Genomic DNA, 18,649 nt, shown 5'->3' on the forward strand with positions numbered 1-18,649 from the left:
AGGAAGGGACTTGCCTAAGCTCTCTTGGGTGTTTGAGAACACAGCTGGGTTCAAGGGCAGAGTGCTCCCTGTTCCCATGCTGACTCCAGGCAAGGGGAAGGGAATGGCAAAGCCATCGAGGCGGGGCAGCACCAAGAGCTCCAGGGAGCAGTTTGCCTGGCGCATGGGTGCTGCAGGGTGCAGGTGGGAGGATGAAGGGCTATGGATGTCAGCTAAGGGCCAGTCTGGACTGTTTCCTGAGCAGGCAGGTGCTATGAGCCTCTTCAGGGGTCTTGCTGGGGGTGGGATCTGTAGCAGGGGCTAGAGGCCAGGGAGACGGAGGTGGGGTCGCCAGGAGGCAGAATGGTGGAAAGGCTAGAAGCCCTTGCTCCTGATTGATGCCCCCAGGTTTATGACCATGACTTCTCCTGTTTCCAGGACGTCACTGGCACCCCGAGCCCAGTGGGCACTATGAGCAAGTACAAAGCCTTGAGGTGCTGCCTGGTGCTCTGCGACAGGAGTCCCATCAGGTGCTGGGCTTATACACAGGGTTCCCGGGGGGTGGGGTGGGGTGGACGTGTTACAGAAACAGGAGAGTCCAAAAACAAACCCCAGAGTTTGCGGCTGGGAGATAGGGAGCAGGAAGCAGCTTTCAGGATGCCCTTGCATGCCTGGAGCTAGTGGCTGGATACATTGTTGCAAAGATCCGCTTTACATCCAAGACTCAGGAAGATGGGAGGGATCTTGGACTGTGGGCTGGTAAGGAAGAAGCAGGCAGAGCCTACGTAGTGTTCTGTGAATTGTCAGGATGGTTTGCAACACCCACTGCGTGAGAGGACGCAGGGAGAGAGAGGAGGCAGGGAGGAAGAGAGAAGCAGCTGCGGACACTTTGGGCTGGCTCTGGCTCTAGGAGGCTCTCTCTCTCAGGCTCTCTCTAGCCCTCACGCCCTCACTCTCTGGCTCTTGTGGGCTCCCTCCATGTGGCTTGGAGAAGGGGTCTCCAGGCTGCTTTAAGAAGAGGCTCTTGCCAGGCTGCTTTGAGAAGGAGAGGAGATCCATGCGGTTTACAGGAAGAAGGCAGTTTACAAGGAGGCTGAGAATCCAGGCGGTCCTGCATTGAGAGCTGGAGGGCACCACAGCACAGAAAGGACCTCCCCAATCAGAACTGAGTGATTGGCAGCTACTGGTAAAGCTGAACTGTGCCTAAAGTAGGGAAATGGTGTTTCTGACTTTCCTAAGACTGGCCATGTCTGGGAGGGGGAGGCAGGACTATGCGTAAATAAATAATTCTTTTTCTTTTCAGCAAACTCTGGTATTCAGAGTTATGATTCTGGCGGCGGGCAACTGGGCCCCTAACTAAACAGCCCGTGGGTTCTGTTTCAATCGAAGCAGCCCAAGGGTTCTGTTACAGAAGGAAAGTTGGGTCCACACACTGTTATTTCTCTAGAGATGTCCCAGACATCCCCTGAAATGTCCATTGGAACTGGTCCAGGATTTCATGCTGGTTACCGAGACAACCACCAGTAAAACCCAAATTAATGAGTTAACTGAAAACTTAAACAATTTTGCCAGACCCAAAAGAGATGACAGGCACTTCTGCAAAGCTGCTGAGCATATGCATGTGCAGAGGAACACTCTGATTCTAATGGACTGAACCCAGGCTAGTGCAGGGTGCTTCTGGGGAGGACAGGTGGAAACGAGGAAGGACAGGCACAGGCCCAGGCCTCCAGAGCCAGGGCCATGGAGTGCACAGAGCTAGTGGGCCCCATCTGGCTCCAATCCCACACCACATACCTTGTTCATCCCAGCTCAAGGACTCACCTTGCATCTTAGCAGCTGCAATAACGTCACCGGCCGAGATGCTGGACACATTGACCAGGTAGATGGGACAGTGAGTCTAAACACGGACACATGGCAGGAGGGAGAGAGCATCAACCCCATAAACCTACCCAGCACCAACATCACCCTGGCCCTGCCTCTGGCCCCAACCCCTGGATCGCTTAGTCCTGCCCTCAGGGTGCCGGTCTCACGGGAGTGCAGCACCCGCAGCCCCAGCACAAGCTGCAGAACTGCATGGCACCGGAGCCCAGCAGGGGAGCGTGGGGCAAGATGTCGAGAGCTGAACCTCATATTTTCTACCAACCGACAAAAGGTTTTTTATAACCTAAAACAAAGTGTAATTTTATCTTAATTTCATGTTCATGAATGTGGTAGCTTAGAGATAGCTGTACTATATTCCATATTAAACATTACGATGCCTGCCATCTGAGGGCTGCTTTCTCAGTAGACAGAATGTGCCCTGGAGAAAACAAAATACAAAGGGTTCAGGGTTCAGAGTCTATGCCAGACGGGGCTGGTCTTACCGACAGACACCTGGATTGTAATATTGATTAGCTTTCTTTCTACCGAGCTGTGTGACCATGGCCCATGGCTTAACTTCTTTAAAAAACAAACTATATTTTATTGATTATGCTATTAATTATCCTCATTTTCTCCCCTTCGCCCCACTCCTTCTAGCACCTCCCCCACTCAGGCAATTCCCTCACCATTGTTCATGTCCATGGGTAATGCATTCAAGTTCTTTGGCTGCTCCATTTCCTGTGCTATACTATACATCCCCATGGCTGTTCTGTGACTACCTATCTGTACTTCTTAATCCCCTCACCTCTTCACCCCCCCCACGCCTCCCAGATTGCAATCATCAAATGTTCTCTGTATCCATGATTCTGCCTCTGTTCTTGTTTGCTTTTTTAGATTCAATTGTTGATAGATTTGTATTTTTTGCCATTTCATCGTTCATAGTTTTGATCTTCTTTTTCTTAAATAAGTCCCTTAAACATTTCATATAAAAATGGTCTGGTGATGATGAACTCCTTTAGTTTTTCCTTGTCTGGGAAGCTTCTTATCTGCCCTTCAATTCTGAATGAGAGCTTTGCTGGGAAGAACTATCTTGGCTGTTGGTCCCTGCTTTTCACAACTTTGAATATTTCTTGCCAATCCCTTCTAGCCTGCAAAGTTTCTTTTGAGAAATCAGCTGACAGTCTTATAGGCACTCCTTTGTAGGTAACTCTCTGCTTTTCTTTCATTATTTTTTCAAATAGATTTCCAGTTTCTTGCTCTTTGTCTTCTCCTTCTGGCAGCCCTGTGATGTGAATGTTGGATTTCCTGAAGTTGTCCCAAAGGCCGCTTATACTATCCTCATTTTTTTTGGACTTTTTTCTTCTTGTTATTCTGATTGGTTGTTGTTGTTGTTTTTTTTTTTTTGTTCCTTATGTTCAAAATCATTGATCTGATTCCCAGCTTAATCTACTCTACTGGTGTTTCTCTGTGAATTATTCTGTATTTCAATTAGTGTATCCTTTGTTTCTGACTGGATCTTTTCCATGCTGCTGAGATCCTCAATGAGTTCCTTGAACATCCTTATAACCAGAGTTTTGAACTCTGCATGAGATAGATTGCTTATCTCCATCTTATTTAGCTCTTGGCCTGGAGTTTTGATCTGTTATTTCATTTAGGCCATGTTTCTTTGTCTCCTAGTTTTGGCAGCCTCCTTGTGTTTGTTTCTATGTATTGGGTAGAGCTGCTCTGACTCTGTGTCTTGGTAGTGTGGCCTAATGTAGTAGGTGCCCTGTAGGGTCAAGTGGCACAGCCTCCCCTATCACCCAAGCTGGGTACTTGAGATGCACCTTTTGTGTGGGCTGAGTACACTCTCCTCTTGTAGTTGACCCTTGGTTGCTGTTGGCAGATCAGTGGGAGGGTTTACCCAGGCCAGTCAGCTGCAAGGATTAGCTGTGACCACTGACCACCAATCTCTGCCCTCTGTGGAGGATCAGCTGTGCAGGGGTAGGGTGGTGGTGCTCTGATGTGGTCTGTAGCTGTCCGCTGCGTGCGCTGACCCTGGGGTTTCCTGAGTGGTGCAGGCCAAGGTTAGCCCCCACCTGTGTTTTTCCCAGGGCACCTTGCCTGAGCTATAAAGCAATATGAGATTGCTGCTACATGTGCTAGGCTTGGAGATTCCTGGGTGAAGCCAAGCTGTGAATCTAGGCAGGCTGCTGCTAGTGCTGGGCCTGGGGCTCACTAAGGCCAGCTGTTGCTTGTTTGAGAGGATTTAGGAGGTTGTGAAGCGTGAGCCAAGACCAGCCATTCATATTGAAAAGGAGCCTATGTGGGCCCCATGTGCCATAAGTTGGGTAGGGCAGAATCTCTGGGGATCTATAAGGTGGGGCAAACAGTGTTAGCCAGGTTGATGGAGTCTCAGATATGGCACCAGCTTGCTGGCTCTGTGGGGGAGGATATAGAAAAGGGACAATGGCCCTGCTGGCCTTAATGCTAGAGACTTCATTTTCTCCCTGTATACCACTGATGCCTTTCGAGCTGCTACCCTGGTGCAGGGGCTCATTTGGTGAGTCCGTGTGTGGGTTCTTTAAGAGGAACTGCTTGGGGCTCCAGCAGTTTCTTCCATTGACTCAATTCCCACTGGTTTTTACATCCAGAAATTGGGGGGACTTATCTTCTTGGCACTGGTACCCTGGGCTGGGGACCTTAGTGTTGGGCTGGGACTCCTTGCTCCCGAGATATCTCTCCTGAAATTTTATCCACCAAATGTGGGTGTGGGACCAACCTGTTCCACGTCTATGCCCCTCCTACCAGTCTGGATGGATGTGGCTTCTTTAATTCTGTAGTTGTCAGACTTCCCTTCAGCTTGATTTCTGGTGGTTCTGAGTGATGGTTGTTACATATTTTAGTTGTAATTTTGATGTGGTTGTGCGAAGAGGTGAGCCATGGCTGCCTACGCCGCCATCTTGACTGGAAGTTGACCCATGGCTTAACTTCTCTGGGCATATATGTTGGAGCTAAAAGATGAGGAACTGCCCTCTTGTTGTTCAGATCCTTATTCTGGGGTAACTTTCTATCAGGAAGTAATTGATAACAAGATTGTTATGACTGAAAAATAATGTCCTTATCCAGCCCCCAGATTTATAAACTGCTAATGGGAGACTGTGTTTTCCCAACTGTTATTCTGATGCCTTCCTTACTTATCAAATTCGGATAGAGTTTAGGAGCTGGACTGACGTTTGATGTTCTTGGCACAAGTTTGCTAGTTCTGAGACAGCTGGATTTCCAATCTCTCTGTTTTTCTCGGGTATTCCTAACAGCACACCCTCTTGTTTACATCCTTCCAGGGAGCCCAGGCCTTTCCAGGGGAGAGATTCTCAAGCATTAGCACCCTTGGAATCGCCGGCAGGCTCGTTAAAACACAGATTGCTGAGCATCACCCAAGTTTCTGATTCACTTGGCCGGCAGGGGCCCGAGAATTTGCATTTCTTTGTTCCTATCTGTAACAAGCGATGCTGATGCTGCCGGTCCAAGGACCACACTTAGAAGACCAGTGTCTGGAGGAGGTAACTTAGATTACCTGAACAGATCAAACCAATGATGCCAGAAAGAGAAATGACCTTTGTACAGTGCTCTGATGTTTCTAAAGTGCTTTTCCTTTCATGACTCCTGTGATTCTCACAACCAGCCCATGAGAAGTGATATTATCATTCTAATTTTAGGTAATGAAGTAGCATAACAGAGTGGTTGAGTGACTTGCATATGAATGAAAGCTTGTGTTTGGTAAAGGCCCTACATACATCTCTTGCTGCCCCCCCGCCCCCCCACATGCATCAGCGCCCTGGCCCCGACTTTACCCTGAGCCACACCAAGAAAAAACAGGACTGGCCCAGAGGCAGAGGTATAAAGCATGGCTCTCCAAGCCCACTGTCTGCCTATTCCTCCACAAGCAGCACTGTCCAGGCGCAGAGAGACTGCCTGTGGCCCCATGGCACCCGGCCTCCCTCCCTGGGGAGCCTTTCCCCTGGAGCAATGATGCTGGCACCCAGAACAGAAGGGGACTCCACTGTACAGGTTGGCTTCTGATGCCAGATTCAAGAATGGACTTAGGGCAGGTGGTGGGTGGGGTTCTACTCACCCTGTTTGCAATGGTGATAACTCGGTGAGTGGCTTCTGCTTCCAGCTGTTAGAAACAAAGGAAAAGCACAGGCTTCACCGTCTCTCACAAGCAAGCCCACGTGCACCTGAGAGCCCACCTCACAGCAAGCACACTAGAGTGTCTGGCACAGAGCCAGAGGGGCCACCTGCACCCCAAGGCTGGCTCTGGGGCAAGCCCTGGGCAGGGGCACCAGACTTCAACCACCTATGCTCACCCTGATGGACTCCTAGCACTTGGGGTACCAAGCATATCCTTGCTGGATGCTACTCAGGGCTGAACTAAAACGGAAACCAAAGCAAACAAAAACCCGGAGTTAGATCTCTCTGTTTTCTGGTGTTTTATCTCCACAGCCACCTCAGCACTGCAGCAAAGGAGCAACGTTGATTGATTTCAAGCTGGAAATTAGCCTAGATCAGGGTTTCTAAACCTCAGAGCTATTGACATTTTGCGCTGGATGATTCTTTGCGGTGGGGAGCTGTCTGGGGATGGTAGGATCTTTAGCAGCATCCTTTGCCTCTGCCTTCTAGATGCTAGGAGCATCCCAGTTAAGATAATCAATACCATCTCTAGACATTGCCAAATGTCTGCTAGGGAACAAAGTCCCCCCTGGTGTAGACCCAGGACCCTCCCCTTGAATCAGCAGACGATGATGGCGATAATTTTTGCTATTGCTGCCACTGCAGTCAAAGCTTTGCTCTTCCCCTCATATAACTTAACAAAGTCCACTCCTGTGCCCATCCCCCACCCACTGTGGTTCTCATGGGCACAGTATTTACTTTGCTGAATCGGGTGCATATTCTTGACCAGTTTGTAGGTATCAAAACAGGTGCTATGTTCAAGGACTCTGACAGATAGGGCCAGACCCAGGGGAGGAGTAAGGTGGGACCCCTCCCCTCCAGGCTGACCCACTATAGGCCAACTTGATTCCTGTCTGATGGAAGGACTGTTACATCCTATCTCCAGCTCCTTGCCCCTCGAGGCCTCCCCATGGACGCCTCCTGGATGTCCAACCACCACTCTGCACTTAAGGCTTTGAACAAATGGAAGAGAGCTTTCCCCTCACAAATGGCCAGGGATGTCTGAACAGGGTCATAGGGCAGGAAGGCATTATCTGTCTAATGGGGTCCCTCTAGAGCATATTTCTTTATTGGGGAGCCCTGGGGGATTTGTATTGACGTCCTGCAAGACTAAACAAGGGCAGAAGCAGAGCAGGGCTCTCAATTAGCATTGCAGTGAGTAATAAGGGACCAAAGGGGAAAGAATAGGAACCTCTGGTTTCGGTGGAAAGGGTCCCACGTTTTCCTCGGATACTCAAAGGGATCTCGTCCCCCAAACGCTGACCCACTGGCTTATAGTCTGGAATTTCTTCTAACATCTGAAGGGAGATGCACCTTTTCAGTCTGTCTTTTCTCTCCCGATTCAGTTTTGTGTAAAGCCACCCCTGGTGTGCTCACATGGTCTTCCCCTCAGATCCTTGAAATCAGAATCCAATGAGGCCAAGTCAGCTTCAGCCCAGAGGAAGCTGCTCCCCGAGAAGCTTCCCTGTGGGAACTTCACCCACAGAGAAGATGATGAGACAGAGCTGACATATATCAGCGTCTCTTCCATTCTAAAGATTCTGCGAATCTCAGGAAAGAGGCTGACAAAGGACACACAGGGGCCTTCCTCACCTCTTCTGGACGGCTGATCTCAATTCCTTCCGGGCCTGTGATACCCAAATCCAGTGCCTCCTTAGCACCCTGAATAAAAGCAAAAGAAAGAAAACTGAGAGACTCATAGAGACAAGAAAAACCAACAGTGAACCCGAGGGGCAGCAAAATATGCCAGACCCAGCGCGTTCTATCGGCCTCCTGCCCTTCTCACTTCTGTAATATTCATCTGCTAATGAGGGCAGAGTACGTACAGGAAGGCTCTCCTGAGGCTCACATCATAATAATCAATAAAATCTTTTCCTCTTAAAAATACAGTTCCATAACTAGAGAACAGGCCTGAGACACCAGAGACAAGCACGCTTTATGGATCTGAACGTCAGAATTTCCCTGCTGGAAATCTCATTAAAATATTTCTTAGAGCTGCTCCAAATTCCTTTGCTGTAATGGAATTCAAATATAGCATTAGAATAAAGACATCAGTTGAGACTCAGAAACCCTTCTGGACTATAAAGAGAGATCTGTTTTTCACAGACAGTAGAAAAGTTGAAATTTCCTAACAAAGATTTGTCATCTGGGGTGTTAACAACTTGCTTTGTCTGAACATGTGGGATAGAAATGGGTGGTCAGAAATCAACCTGCGAGGGGCCTCCATGGGTGTCCTGGCCCCTCCCCCCAACATTCTCTCCTGCCTTGCCTCGGCCACCAGCTCTCCATTTTCGGCATGGACTCGGGCGATTGCCCCGATGTCTCTGCAAGCGTGCAACACTTGGTACAGCTCACTGTCCCGAAGCATATACAAGTCCTTGTAGGTCATGAACATCTGGAACGAGTTGACACCCTTCTCTCTCACCAGTGTCTCCATTTCTGCTTTCACCTGGAGAGCAAAATGCAAAGGCCACGTGAGTACAGATGTCCAAGAGGCTGGCTGGCAGGTGCTGGCCTGGCATGGAGGAGACGCGGCTCAGTCAGAGATGTCCCATATGACCACCACATGCAACGTCGCAGCACTCACTTGCCTCCCAGCTCCCAGGCTATTCTCAGGTCCCATGAGCAAATGGATGAAGATGTACTTTGAAAACTGTCAAGCATGACACAAATATAGGAGCTATATTGTTTATTGTTACTGTCTAGGCATGTTTCTCCTACCATGTAGGCTTGTCCTGTGTTTCTGGCTACAGATCAGCCCCACTAACAACTTTTATTCCTATGGCCTAGTCCCCTGACCCCATACAATGGTATTACAAAAAAGGCACAGTAATGCTAGAAATTCAGAGACCCTGGGAAAAATGTAATTTAGGAACGAAGCTATGTGATAAGGAGATACATCCCAACATTATTTATATTAAGACAAAATGGAAACAACATTGGTCCAATGAGAGAAAAGTAACTTGAGGTCCATCTCTTTGCCAGAACGTTAGGTGGCCATTGCATTGTTGGTCATGAAGACCTTGCAGCCAGACAGAAAATGCTCCCACTTAAGCAAAGGAGTTACCATGTAAAAAGCATGTATGAAAAAAGACTGGAAGGAAATAAGCTAAATAACAAATAGTAACTGTGTTGCGGTGACCAGATTATGGGCTTCCTTTCTTTTCTAATTTTTAAAATCTATAGTTGGAAAAAAAAGTTAGAGAAACAAATATAAAATCTTAGATGCACGAGAGTCCCCACAACCTCTGGGGACAGCTGGTCTGACCTCAGGTTGCTGAGAATCTGACTGGGCCCTCTATTCCAGGCCAACACAGGGAGAGGGAATGGAGAAAGCCTGAGTGTAAGGGTCACCCATCCAGGAGACTGTCTGAAATGGACAAACCCCCACCTGAAAAATGGGATGACTGACATTCAGCATGGTCTGTGCCTTTGTTCTGGTACCAGGAGTGGGGGGTGTTCATAGTGCAAGGCTTGGGGGCTCCAAGGTCTTTTATAAGCACCAGGTTGGGAATAATGGAAGAGCCTTGGGGAGCCCCGCAGCCAAGGGCAGAAGTACAGTGATGCTTTTCATTACCATCTCAGAAGGGTTCAGACCCTTTAAACCAGGGTCCACAGCTGAAGCACTTTGAAAAATTTCTTCATGCTTGTTTATTTTTATGACTCCAGAGCACCCACCGGAGTCCTGACACATGGTGATTCATAAATAATTCATGAAACAAATATCCAGGTTGCTTCCCTGGGGTAATAAGCAGTCAAACTCCAGAACCAAAGCAAAAGCTACACGCCTGTATATCTGTTTTCAGGAAGATCAACAAGTGGGAATGTGGGAAGAAGGGGATGGACGCTGGCCCTGGGGCAGTGGGACCACAGCAAAGCCAGGGGCCTGGGGCGCACACTGAACGGAGAAAGGGCTCAGAGGGAGCGAGCGGCAGCCACACACCAGGGCAGCCTCGGGGCTTTCAGGGCAGGAGTGGGCTCTCAGTGGGAAAGAACTACCAGTCCATTTGTGCCAGGCAGCACTGAGCCAGGACAGGACTCTCCATTCTGAGCCCTCAGCTCAGTGCTGTCTCTCTCAGCACAAAAACATCACAACCTTTGGAGCCTGACCCTTCCTGAGCCCAGCACTTGGCAGCCTATGCAGCAGCTGTCAGAGGCACCTAATGTCAGGCAACAGGAGATGCTGAAAGCCTTGGTGTCAGTGGAAGGAGCCAGCGCTCCCGAGGACTCCCATCTCAAACCCCATGTCTGCTGGACACTGGCTCTTTAAATTACACAGGACAGGCCCACCCACTGCCTTATGGAATCATCAGTGTTTTATCTTTTGGCATTGGGGAAATTAGGATGGTGGTGGGAGGGGTGTCCCACACCTGCGGGACAGCACCCCATCCAGCTGGCTCTCACCAAAAGGCCCCTCTGCCTAAAAGAGCATTCGTTCATCTTTCAGGATTTCACTGTTACCTTCGGTGCCCACCAGGTGATCCCCACATGGAGGGCGTAGTCACAGCAGACCTTGGGGTCGGCCAGACCCCGGCACTTCTCATAGGCATCCACGAGGGAGGTCTCCTTGTCAGGCAGGACATGGCCGATGATCATGGTGGTCCCTCCGACGAGTGCTGCCTGAGGAAGACGGGCAACGGTCTCGTCACATCTCTTCCCACACCCAAGTCTCTGACATGGGGAGGCATGGGGTCCCCAGGTGGACCTCCCAGGGGGCTGTGAGGCCCAAATGCAGCAACGTTTGGGAAAGTGAGCTGCCTGAAGGTGCAGTGGCCAGTGTGTAACCATCATTACTGTCGGGTCAGCACACAAACCTGCTTCTTCCTCATCTTGGGTTGCAGTTTGGTGCTTTGGAAAACCACTTAGTGTGTTACCCAAGCCTTAGGCCAACCCCTATTTCCCAATGAGAAGACCCCTTCACACATTATTTTGGCCCGTTTGAATATACAGATGACATAATCAAATATCTACAAATGATATGATATAATACAAGTGATCATCAAATGTTTACTTAAAATATTTATTAATTTAGTTGCACATATGCGTTTAAAGTTTAAACCATAATAAATAAAATGTTAATTTGGATGTATTTTTTTGTTTTATTCTCTCACATTTCATGAAGTAATTCTACTCAAAGTTTTCATACGCATCTTCAACATCAGGGTCTTTGTCTTTAGTTTTCCAAGCACATTAACTTCATTTCCATCTATCCATGTTTATCAGCGAAAAATTGTCCTACTCATCATCTCCACAACATACCACTTAAGAAAGAAATCTTTTAAAAAGCCTCACGTGTAATCACATTGCATACTTCAAGGGATAATTACTAAATTTGTATTAAAGATCCCCCCACTCTACCCTGCGCTTCTTTAAAAAACAAATTTGATCAGGTGAGTTCCACGAGTTTCCAAAACCAGTATTGACCAAAGGCTGTTGTTCCAGGCTAATGTGCTATTCCCAAACAAAACTTTATTAAAATTAAACTAATTGAGTCAAGACCTCATAATATGAGAGACTTTGGGAGGGCTCTGATGATATAAGGTGCCTCTCTTTTTTCTGGTGAGTAAAAAGTCCTTCTGTTTGGGTCCTCACTGTGAGTTGGAGTCAGATCCAAGTTCTAGGCCTCACTCTTCCACCTCCCAGCTTGATAATCTCAACCAGGTTGCTTAACCTCTCTGAGATGCAGATTCTTTACCTACATGATGGCAATAGCTTCCTTCTTGGAGAGTTGTGAAAGTCAAGTGAAACAACACTTATAAAATGGACTTTGTAAAAAAAAAACAAAACAAAAACGAAAAACCAAAAAAACTGGACTTTGTAAAGTCCTGTCCTAATATGTGTGTTTAATCATCCAGAACTCAGCTGTTTGTTTTCTGTAGGAGAGAAATGAAATAGTCTTCAGTTAAATCCTTGATCATAAATCAGAAATATTGCTGGGGAATAAGGGCCATAAAGAAAATTCGTTCAGTGGCCAGACAACAATTAAAATGAAAATTCTTGCAAAATTGATTTTCCATGCTGATTCTGGTCGGCCACGTTGTCATGGGAAACCCAGGGGTATGACTTCTTGCACGATTTACAACGACCACCAGAGGGCGCAGTTCTGCAGCACCCATGAAGGAAGGAACCGTGATGAGTGCGGCAGAGTAATGCAGAGAAGGGGAAAAGCAGCAGATTGTAGCTTTACTAACTGGCTTCTATTTCTGATTTGGCTGGATTTTGCTGGGCTGATTCATCTTCATAGCAGGTGGTTGTACTCTACGTATTTTGTCTTGAAATACATTTCTTGCTTTTACACATGGACATGTGGGAGTCTCATATATTGGGATTTTAAACACTAAGTTGCTTCATTTTTCTGTGGTTCCAGATTGCTTTCCTTTGCACTGCACTCCCCACCCCAGGATGATAGTAGCCTTGGATAGAAAAAGGGAACCTGGAAACAGAGGAGTATAATTAGACTGCTCTTAAAATCTGAGGGTCCCAGAGCAAGAGTAGAAAAGGAGATCCATGTACCAAATCTCTAAATAGTTAAGTTATAGATCTAGCTAGCAAACTGTTACACAGAATACAGCCTCTCCTCCTACTTGGACAAGCATATTATCATAATGACCAAGGAGGCCAGGCCTGAATTTAGAATTCTCAGAGACCTTGTAGTTCTGAGCTACACCATAAGGGTTATTGACCTATAGCCTCTGCACCTGCCCCCAGCCCACATCCCCTGACCCATGATTCATCCTGCGGCCCACAGGTCTAAGCTCTGCTCACCACCACCCCTGCAAATCCTGCCCTTGAGCCTAGGTGGGCACATTCTGGTGGTCTGGCCCCGAGGAGGATAGATTCAGGCTTGTGTGGGTCCTGGAAGAGCTCAGGCCTTCCAGGGAATTCCAGGCACCCAGAGTGTGGTCTAGCAGTGGGATAGCGGGCTCTGGGCAGACATGGCCCCTCTTGCCTGGGTCTAAGGATGGTCACTGAAAGGGTTCTGAAAGAAGTCAGGAGCAGAGGATGGTGGGCCTGACGTTCCCACTTACTGCTGTGTGCCTACAACTCATCTCTCAGGTGCCCAGAGAAGATCAGATGGGAATGGATGACAGAGCATCAACAAGCTGGGAGGGGGCACATAAATATCTGGACTAATTATTTCTGTTCTCACCCAGGCCTCAAACTAAGGGTTTAATGGAATCAGCAAATACTCCCCCAGCTGCAGGTTCGAGCACTTGTTTCCTTTCAGGCAAGCGAAACACAGAGCTGGCGTTTTAAATATGTACAGTTCCTACCCACGGGATGAATGCTGACGAGCTCAGTCCTCCCGGGGATGTGATATCACAGATGTGACAGACCTTCATACTGTCATCCCCCACAGAACAGCCTTGTAGAAATCAACAGCGAGCATGACCCAATCCGGTTCCTCCGGCTTCCAAAAGGATTATGTTTACTAATATGTGACTGCTGAATGTTCACCACTGTTTTTATGCAAAAATGGCATTGGTGAAGCAAGCTGTGGAAGATCTTTAATGGAAGTCAATAGAAATGATGTTCTTGGTGGTTAACTTATAACATAGAAAAAGGGTGATGTTATAACAAGTGAAAAAGGCACAATTCAATGTGTATCCAAGATGCTTAGAACTATGGTTAAACACACACACCCCCACAAAGAACAAAAATGGAAGGAAATATACCAAAACATTAACAATGAGTATTTTGGTGTGATGCGATTCTGAGCAATTTATTTTTTCTCATTTTCTGAAATTTATTTAATAGAATACATTACTTCTATAATATACATTTAAAAATAAATTTAAAGGAAGATAAAACTATTTAAAATTTAGTTAACTATGCTTATGTGTTTTAAAATATTTTAAAGTTATGAAATGTTTCAACCATACAAAGTATAGAAAATAATACAACACATTCCTATGAACCTACTAGTCAAATGTAAGAGGGTTTTTTTGCTATATTTACTCTACATGCTTTTTTATAAAAAAATGAAATAAAATATTCCCAACATAACTGAAGCCCTCCTTCTTATTCCCATACCTCTCCCCTGAGGTTGATAAAAATCTTCCCCCATCATGTTTTTATGCCTTTACTGTATTTGTTTCTTAAATTTTAAAAATATGTACAGCCCTGGCTGGTGTGGTTTAGTAGGTTGGGTATCATCCGGCAAACTGAAAGGCCACTGGTTTGATACCCAGTCAGGACACATGCCTGGGTTGCAGGCCAGGTCCCTGGTTGCGGGCCTGAGAGAGGCAACCAGTTGATATTTCTTTCCCTCTCTTTTTCCCTCCTTTCCCCTCTCCCTAAAAATAAATATGTAAAATCCCTTTAAAAGTGTATATAGATGGTATTGTATTGTCCATATCGTTTTGCAGCTTACTTTAAAAAAACTTTAATATCATTAAGATTTATTTATGTATTTATTTCATTCATTTTAATTTATTGTATGAACACTCCTCCAGGTATGTGCTCATTTCTGAGTTCATGACATTTACTGTGACACAAGGTGATTGGAATTAGAAAAGCAGGATCTGCTACCATCTATTATAGATGAATAGATTAAGGGCAACTTGGTCTCTAAAGAGGGAACACCAGCGCACTGAGAACAGACAAATACATGGATGTGCTTTGCAAACTAAGTGCAATGCAAACATTTCAGCATTTCTGAATGCAGTTGAGAAGGCCATCGTTTGTTCCAATCGATCTGCTTCCCTTGGAATTGCTGAACCCCTTCCTTCTCTTTTCACATTAAAATTATCTTCCATCTTTGACTCACACAATTCCAAAGCACAAAAGAAGAAAAAGGAACAGCTGAGTGGTTTTTCTCCCTTCACCTTCAGAGATCTGTCTGCTGCTTATGAACCCTCTGGAAAGCCAGCTTTTTTTTTTTTTTTTACTTAAAACTTTTTAATTTTATTGTAATAATAATATTATTATTTTATGAAAGACAGCTTTTAAGCACCGTTACACCTTGGGACATGAAAAATTCCCCAAAAGAAGGACCTGAACATTTCACCACGTGAGAAGATGCATGTGTGGTACTTAGAAATATGCTTGGTGCTCAGTAGATAGCACCCTGCCCCACCCCTCTCACCCCCATTCTGAAACACAAGCACACCAGGCAGGGCCACCTTCATGGGCTTGTGACGCAGGCAGTCCTGCAGAGTCCTGTCTTTAGAAGGGCTCCATGCTTAGTTTAGTGTCCTGCTGTTGCCGTCTTGAAATTCCTAATACTAATCTTCTAACAAGGAGTCCTCATCTTTATCAGCTACACTGGCCAGATCTCGGGAGCTTGGGCTCTCACCAGGCTTTCACTGGTCTTCACTGATAAGTCAGCCAGCTCACCCTGGGGGCTCAGGACCCCGACCCTTTCTCTGACAGTTCCCTTGCAGGCTGCTTCAATGTGACCACAGCCTTATCCTCTTTCAGAGTCTCCCCAACACCTTCTAGCAAATGCCCCTTTTCTTTGAAAGACAAACAAATAAACAAAACACACAGAACACCCCCCCCCCCAGCTTTTCTCCAGGGCACCCAAGTGATTGGTTCCCTGAGGCCATTCTCTCTGTCCCTCCGGCTACATGTGTTTCTCCAGCATTTTCTTGACCCATAATTTGCAGCCTGTCGAGCTCTTCCTGCAGTCAACTGGTTTTCTCCAAACTGTGCATTTGCAATTCATTGCACCCCGAAACTTCCTTTAACTTTCCACTCCTGGCATGCACAGCCTCTACTACATCATCTGGGGCTCAGTCGGAGGCTCTCACTCTAAGCATTACCATCTTTAAAACTCACACTTCCTTCTTTGAACTTTCTACAGAGGAAACAAGCAACATTCAATCCACAACACACTCCGGGAAAGGGACAGTTTCCTGCTCTTGCTCTCCCTGTCATTTAAAGGCACATTATAAAGTTAAAGACAAAATAGCACAGTGACAAGAATCAGACTTTATGGCAGGCAGATTAAGGTTTAAGTCCCAGCTCCAGCACTTATTTACTGTAAGACCTTGGGCAAACTATTCTCCTCCCTGACTTGTAAAATGGGTTAATGATACATACCTCCTGGGCTGTATACATACTATGAGAATGAAAGGAGATAATGCATGTAAAGCACCTAGCACAGTGCCTGCACATAGTAGGAGCCCAGTAAATAGTAGTGATTTATAGTATTATAATAGTTAATAAATAAGCATCACTTGCAGGCAGCACTAATGAGCCCTCTGTTATGTGTATGGGATGCGCCAGATGAAGTGAGAAATGTAAGCAGCTTGAGGGAGTTTATGAGCCCAGTTAGCAAACAGGACAAAAACAAAGTTCCTGTTTCATAGAAATGACTTCAAAGTACAATGAGAGTCCCGGGCATCACAGGGTAATATTCCTCAATGACCACAGCAGCGTCAAGTTCAAAAGAAGAGCAGAGGAAGGAAAGATGCCTTAGGATGGGCTGGCGGAGAACTGAACAGTGGGCATGATGTAACACACCGGGCTAGCAGAGGATGTGGGGAGGCTGGGGACACAGCTGGGGGACAGAGAATAGATCTGTTTGGTTTCAGCTGAGGCAGGTCTGATTAGGATCAAATGTATGAACCTTATTGAACCTGGATTCCCTCTGGTTGGCAAAGTCGAGCCACTAGTGTTGGTGGAGGTGATGGTCATGAGGGAGCTCAGGGGTTTAGAAGGACTCTGGGCACACCTCTATCCCTGGACACATCTGTAATCACAGCAGGCTTCTGGGCAGAGGAAGGCATGAAAATCAGACTTGGGCACATTTCTGTGGCTGTGGAATGCAAACCCAGAAGCAGTGTTGAGGGGATGGACCTGAAGCTCAGGGATGGGATGGCAGGACATGCGTGTAATGTGTTCCTTGGAGGAAGCAAGGTTTGATGACAGAAGAGGAGGTCATGTAAATAATGGGGGAGGTTTTACGGTGTGTGGCTGAAAAAATGATATTAGGAGAGGAATAATTGAATATAGGAGGGAAGAAAATTTTTAGACATCTTAAGACACAGCTGACTGAGGGACATTTGAGTGGAGATGAAAATCTAATTATAACCATCATCCATTGAGCACTTATTCTGTGCCTGTTTAATTTTCACAACGGCCCTTTATAATAGGTGTATTATTATCTCCATTATTTAGATGAGGAATCTGAGGGTTGATGGTCATCTCTATTAGGCTGAGAGGAGCACCTCCTCCCATCCATTCCGGAGGAGGGCAAATAAAAGAAGAGATGATCAGAGGTGACACAGAGGAGAAATGAGGGCACCCAGTTCCTCTTAGCAAAACAGGAAATAATGCCAATATCCTGGAGGAAAGGTTTTGGGGAAATCAGGAGTACTGGCCTGAGCTAAGATGAGGCTTGGGAAAACTGTAAGAGAGACATACAGAATCAACAAGAACATGCCATTGTAACCAGCTAGTTCTGTCACGCTGGGAGCAGGGGCAGAGAACCCAGGCCGAGCGAGTGGGAAACACTGAGTCAGGGATGGCTGACAAAGGGGTCCCGACAAGGCGCTGCATAGCCAGTAAATGGGGAGGGGTTAGTTAGAAAAGCAGTTCGATTCTCTGACGGTGTGGGAGGAGGCAGGATGCTCTGGTGGGAGAAGCCTGCACTCTGGAGCCTGGAGGCCTGGATTCGAGTTTGCTGAGGAGTCCTGTAGTCCCGGGCAAGTGAGTGCTGGCTCGGGAGGATGGGGAGCCATTCCCGGAAGGAGGGTTCTCTGGGAGAGGAGTGGAGTTCTGATGGATGTGTTGAGTTTGGGGGGGTGCACAGAGGTGTCTAGGCTGTAGCTATAAACACGGGAGTCATCGGTACCAGATTAGCTACAAAGCTAACTAAAAGAGGAAGGCAAATTGGGTAGGACAGTGAGAGGTAGCCACATAGGGAGGATTAAGACATAAAACCAGGAAGGAGACTGGGTAGAAACAGCCAAGAGATAGGAGGAAAGCCAAGCTGGGATGGGGTTATGGAAGCCAAGCAAAACCTCCTACTGAGGCAAGAAACCCTGGCTCACTGGCTCCCAGAGAGGTGAGCTGTTCTAGAGCGGCCCTCCCAGGAAACACAAGGTCCTCCTCCCTACAAGTGAATAACCCCGGGCAGCTTGCAGGTCTCAGGGACAGTGAGCACATGGGTTCAGAAAGTCTGGATTGAAGCCTGCCTGGCTCCTGCCCGACAGGTAGACCCTGGGAGCATACTGCACTACCAGCAGCGGTGACTGAGAAGTGAGCAAGGTCTGAGCTTCCCACGAAATCCCCATGTCCCTTCCGTCCTTCAGCCTCATCAATAAAGAACAGGCCTGACTGCCAGGCTGCCTGGGTCATGCAGGGGTCGCAAAGAGGGGTCGCAAGGAGGGGTCACAAGAGCTCCTGCGCCCCTCCCCTCTGGCACAAGTTTCTAAGTACAAAGGGGAGCTGACTCCCTCCAGGCTGCTCGTGCTAATTTCAAAGGATCTACCGGGGAAGACGGTTCCTGGGATCCTAGATGTCCCACAGCAGGAGCCAAGGCAGCAGGGGAGTCACCCCCACCATAGAAACTTTTGGATGAAACTAGACCAGAGGGAACCTCCCCAGAGAGCTGCAAACCAGCCTGAGGGCCTGGTCCCTTTCTCCC

General features: G+C 47.2%; 1 protein-coding gene across 1 annotated transcript in view; it reads right to left on the bottom strand.

The window, feature by feature from the left end:
- DPYSL5 (dihydropyrimidinase like 5) overlaps positions 1–18,649 on the bottom strand; it is an 81,862-nt gene that overhangs the window by 14,647 nt on the left and 48,566 nt on the right. Inside the window, exons 3-7 of the mRNA XM_090281052.1 lie at positions 10,513–10,671; positions 8,321–8,500; positions 7,645–7,713; positions 5,954–5,998; positions 1,801–1,876 (exon numbers count right to left, since the gene is read on the bottom strand). Coding sequence (XP_090137178.1) covers positions 1,801–1,876; positions 5,954–5,998; positions 7,645–7,713; positions 8,321–8,500; positions 10,513–10,671 — 529 coding nt within the window. The remainder of the gene's footprint in view (positions 1–1,800; positions 1,877–5,953; positions 5,999–7,644; positions 7,714–8,320; positions 8,501–10,512; positions 10,672–18,649) is intronic.

Source organism: Furipterus horrens, unplaced genomic scaffold, assembly GCF_987537825.1.
Source record: "Furipterus horrens unplaced genomic scaffold, mFurHor1.1.pri manual_scaffold_6, whole genome shotgun sequence".
NCBI lineage: Eukaryota > Metazoa > Chordata > Mammalia > Chiroptera > Furipteridae > Furipterus > Furipterus horrens.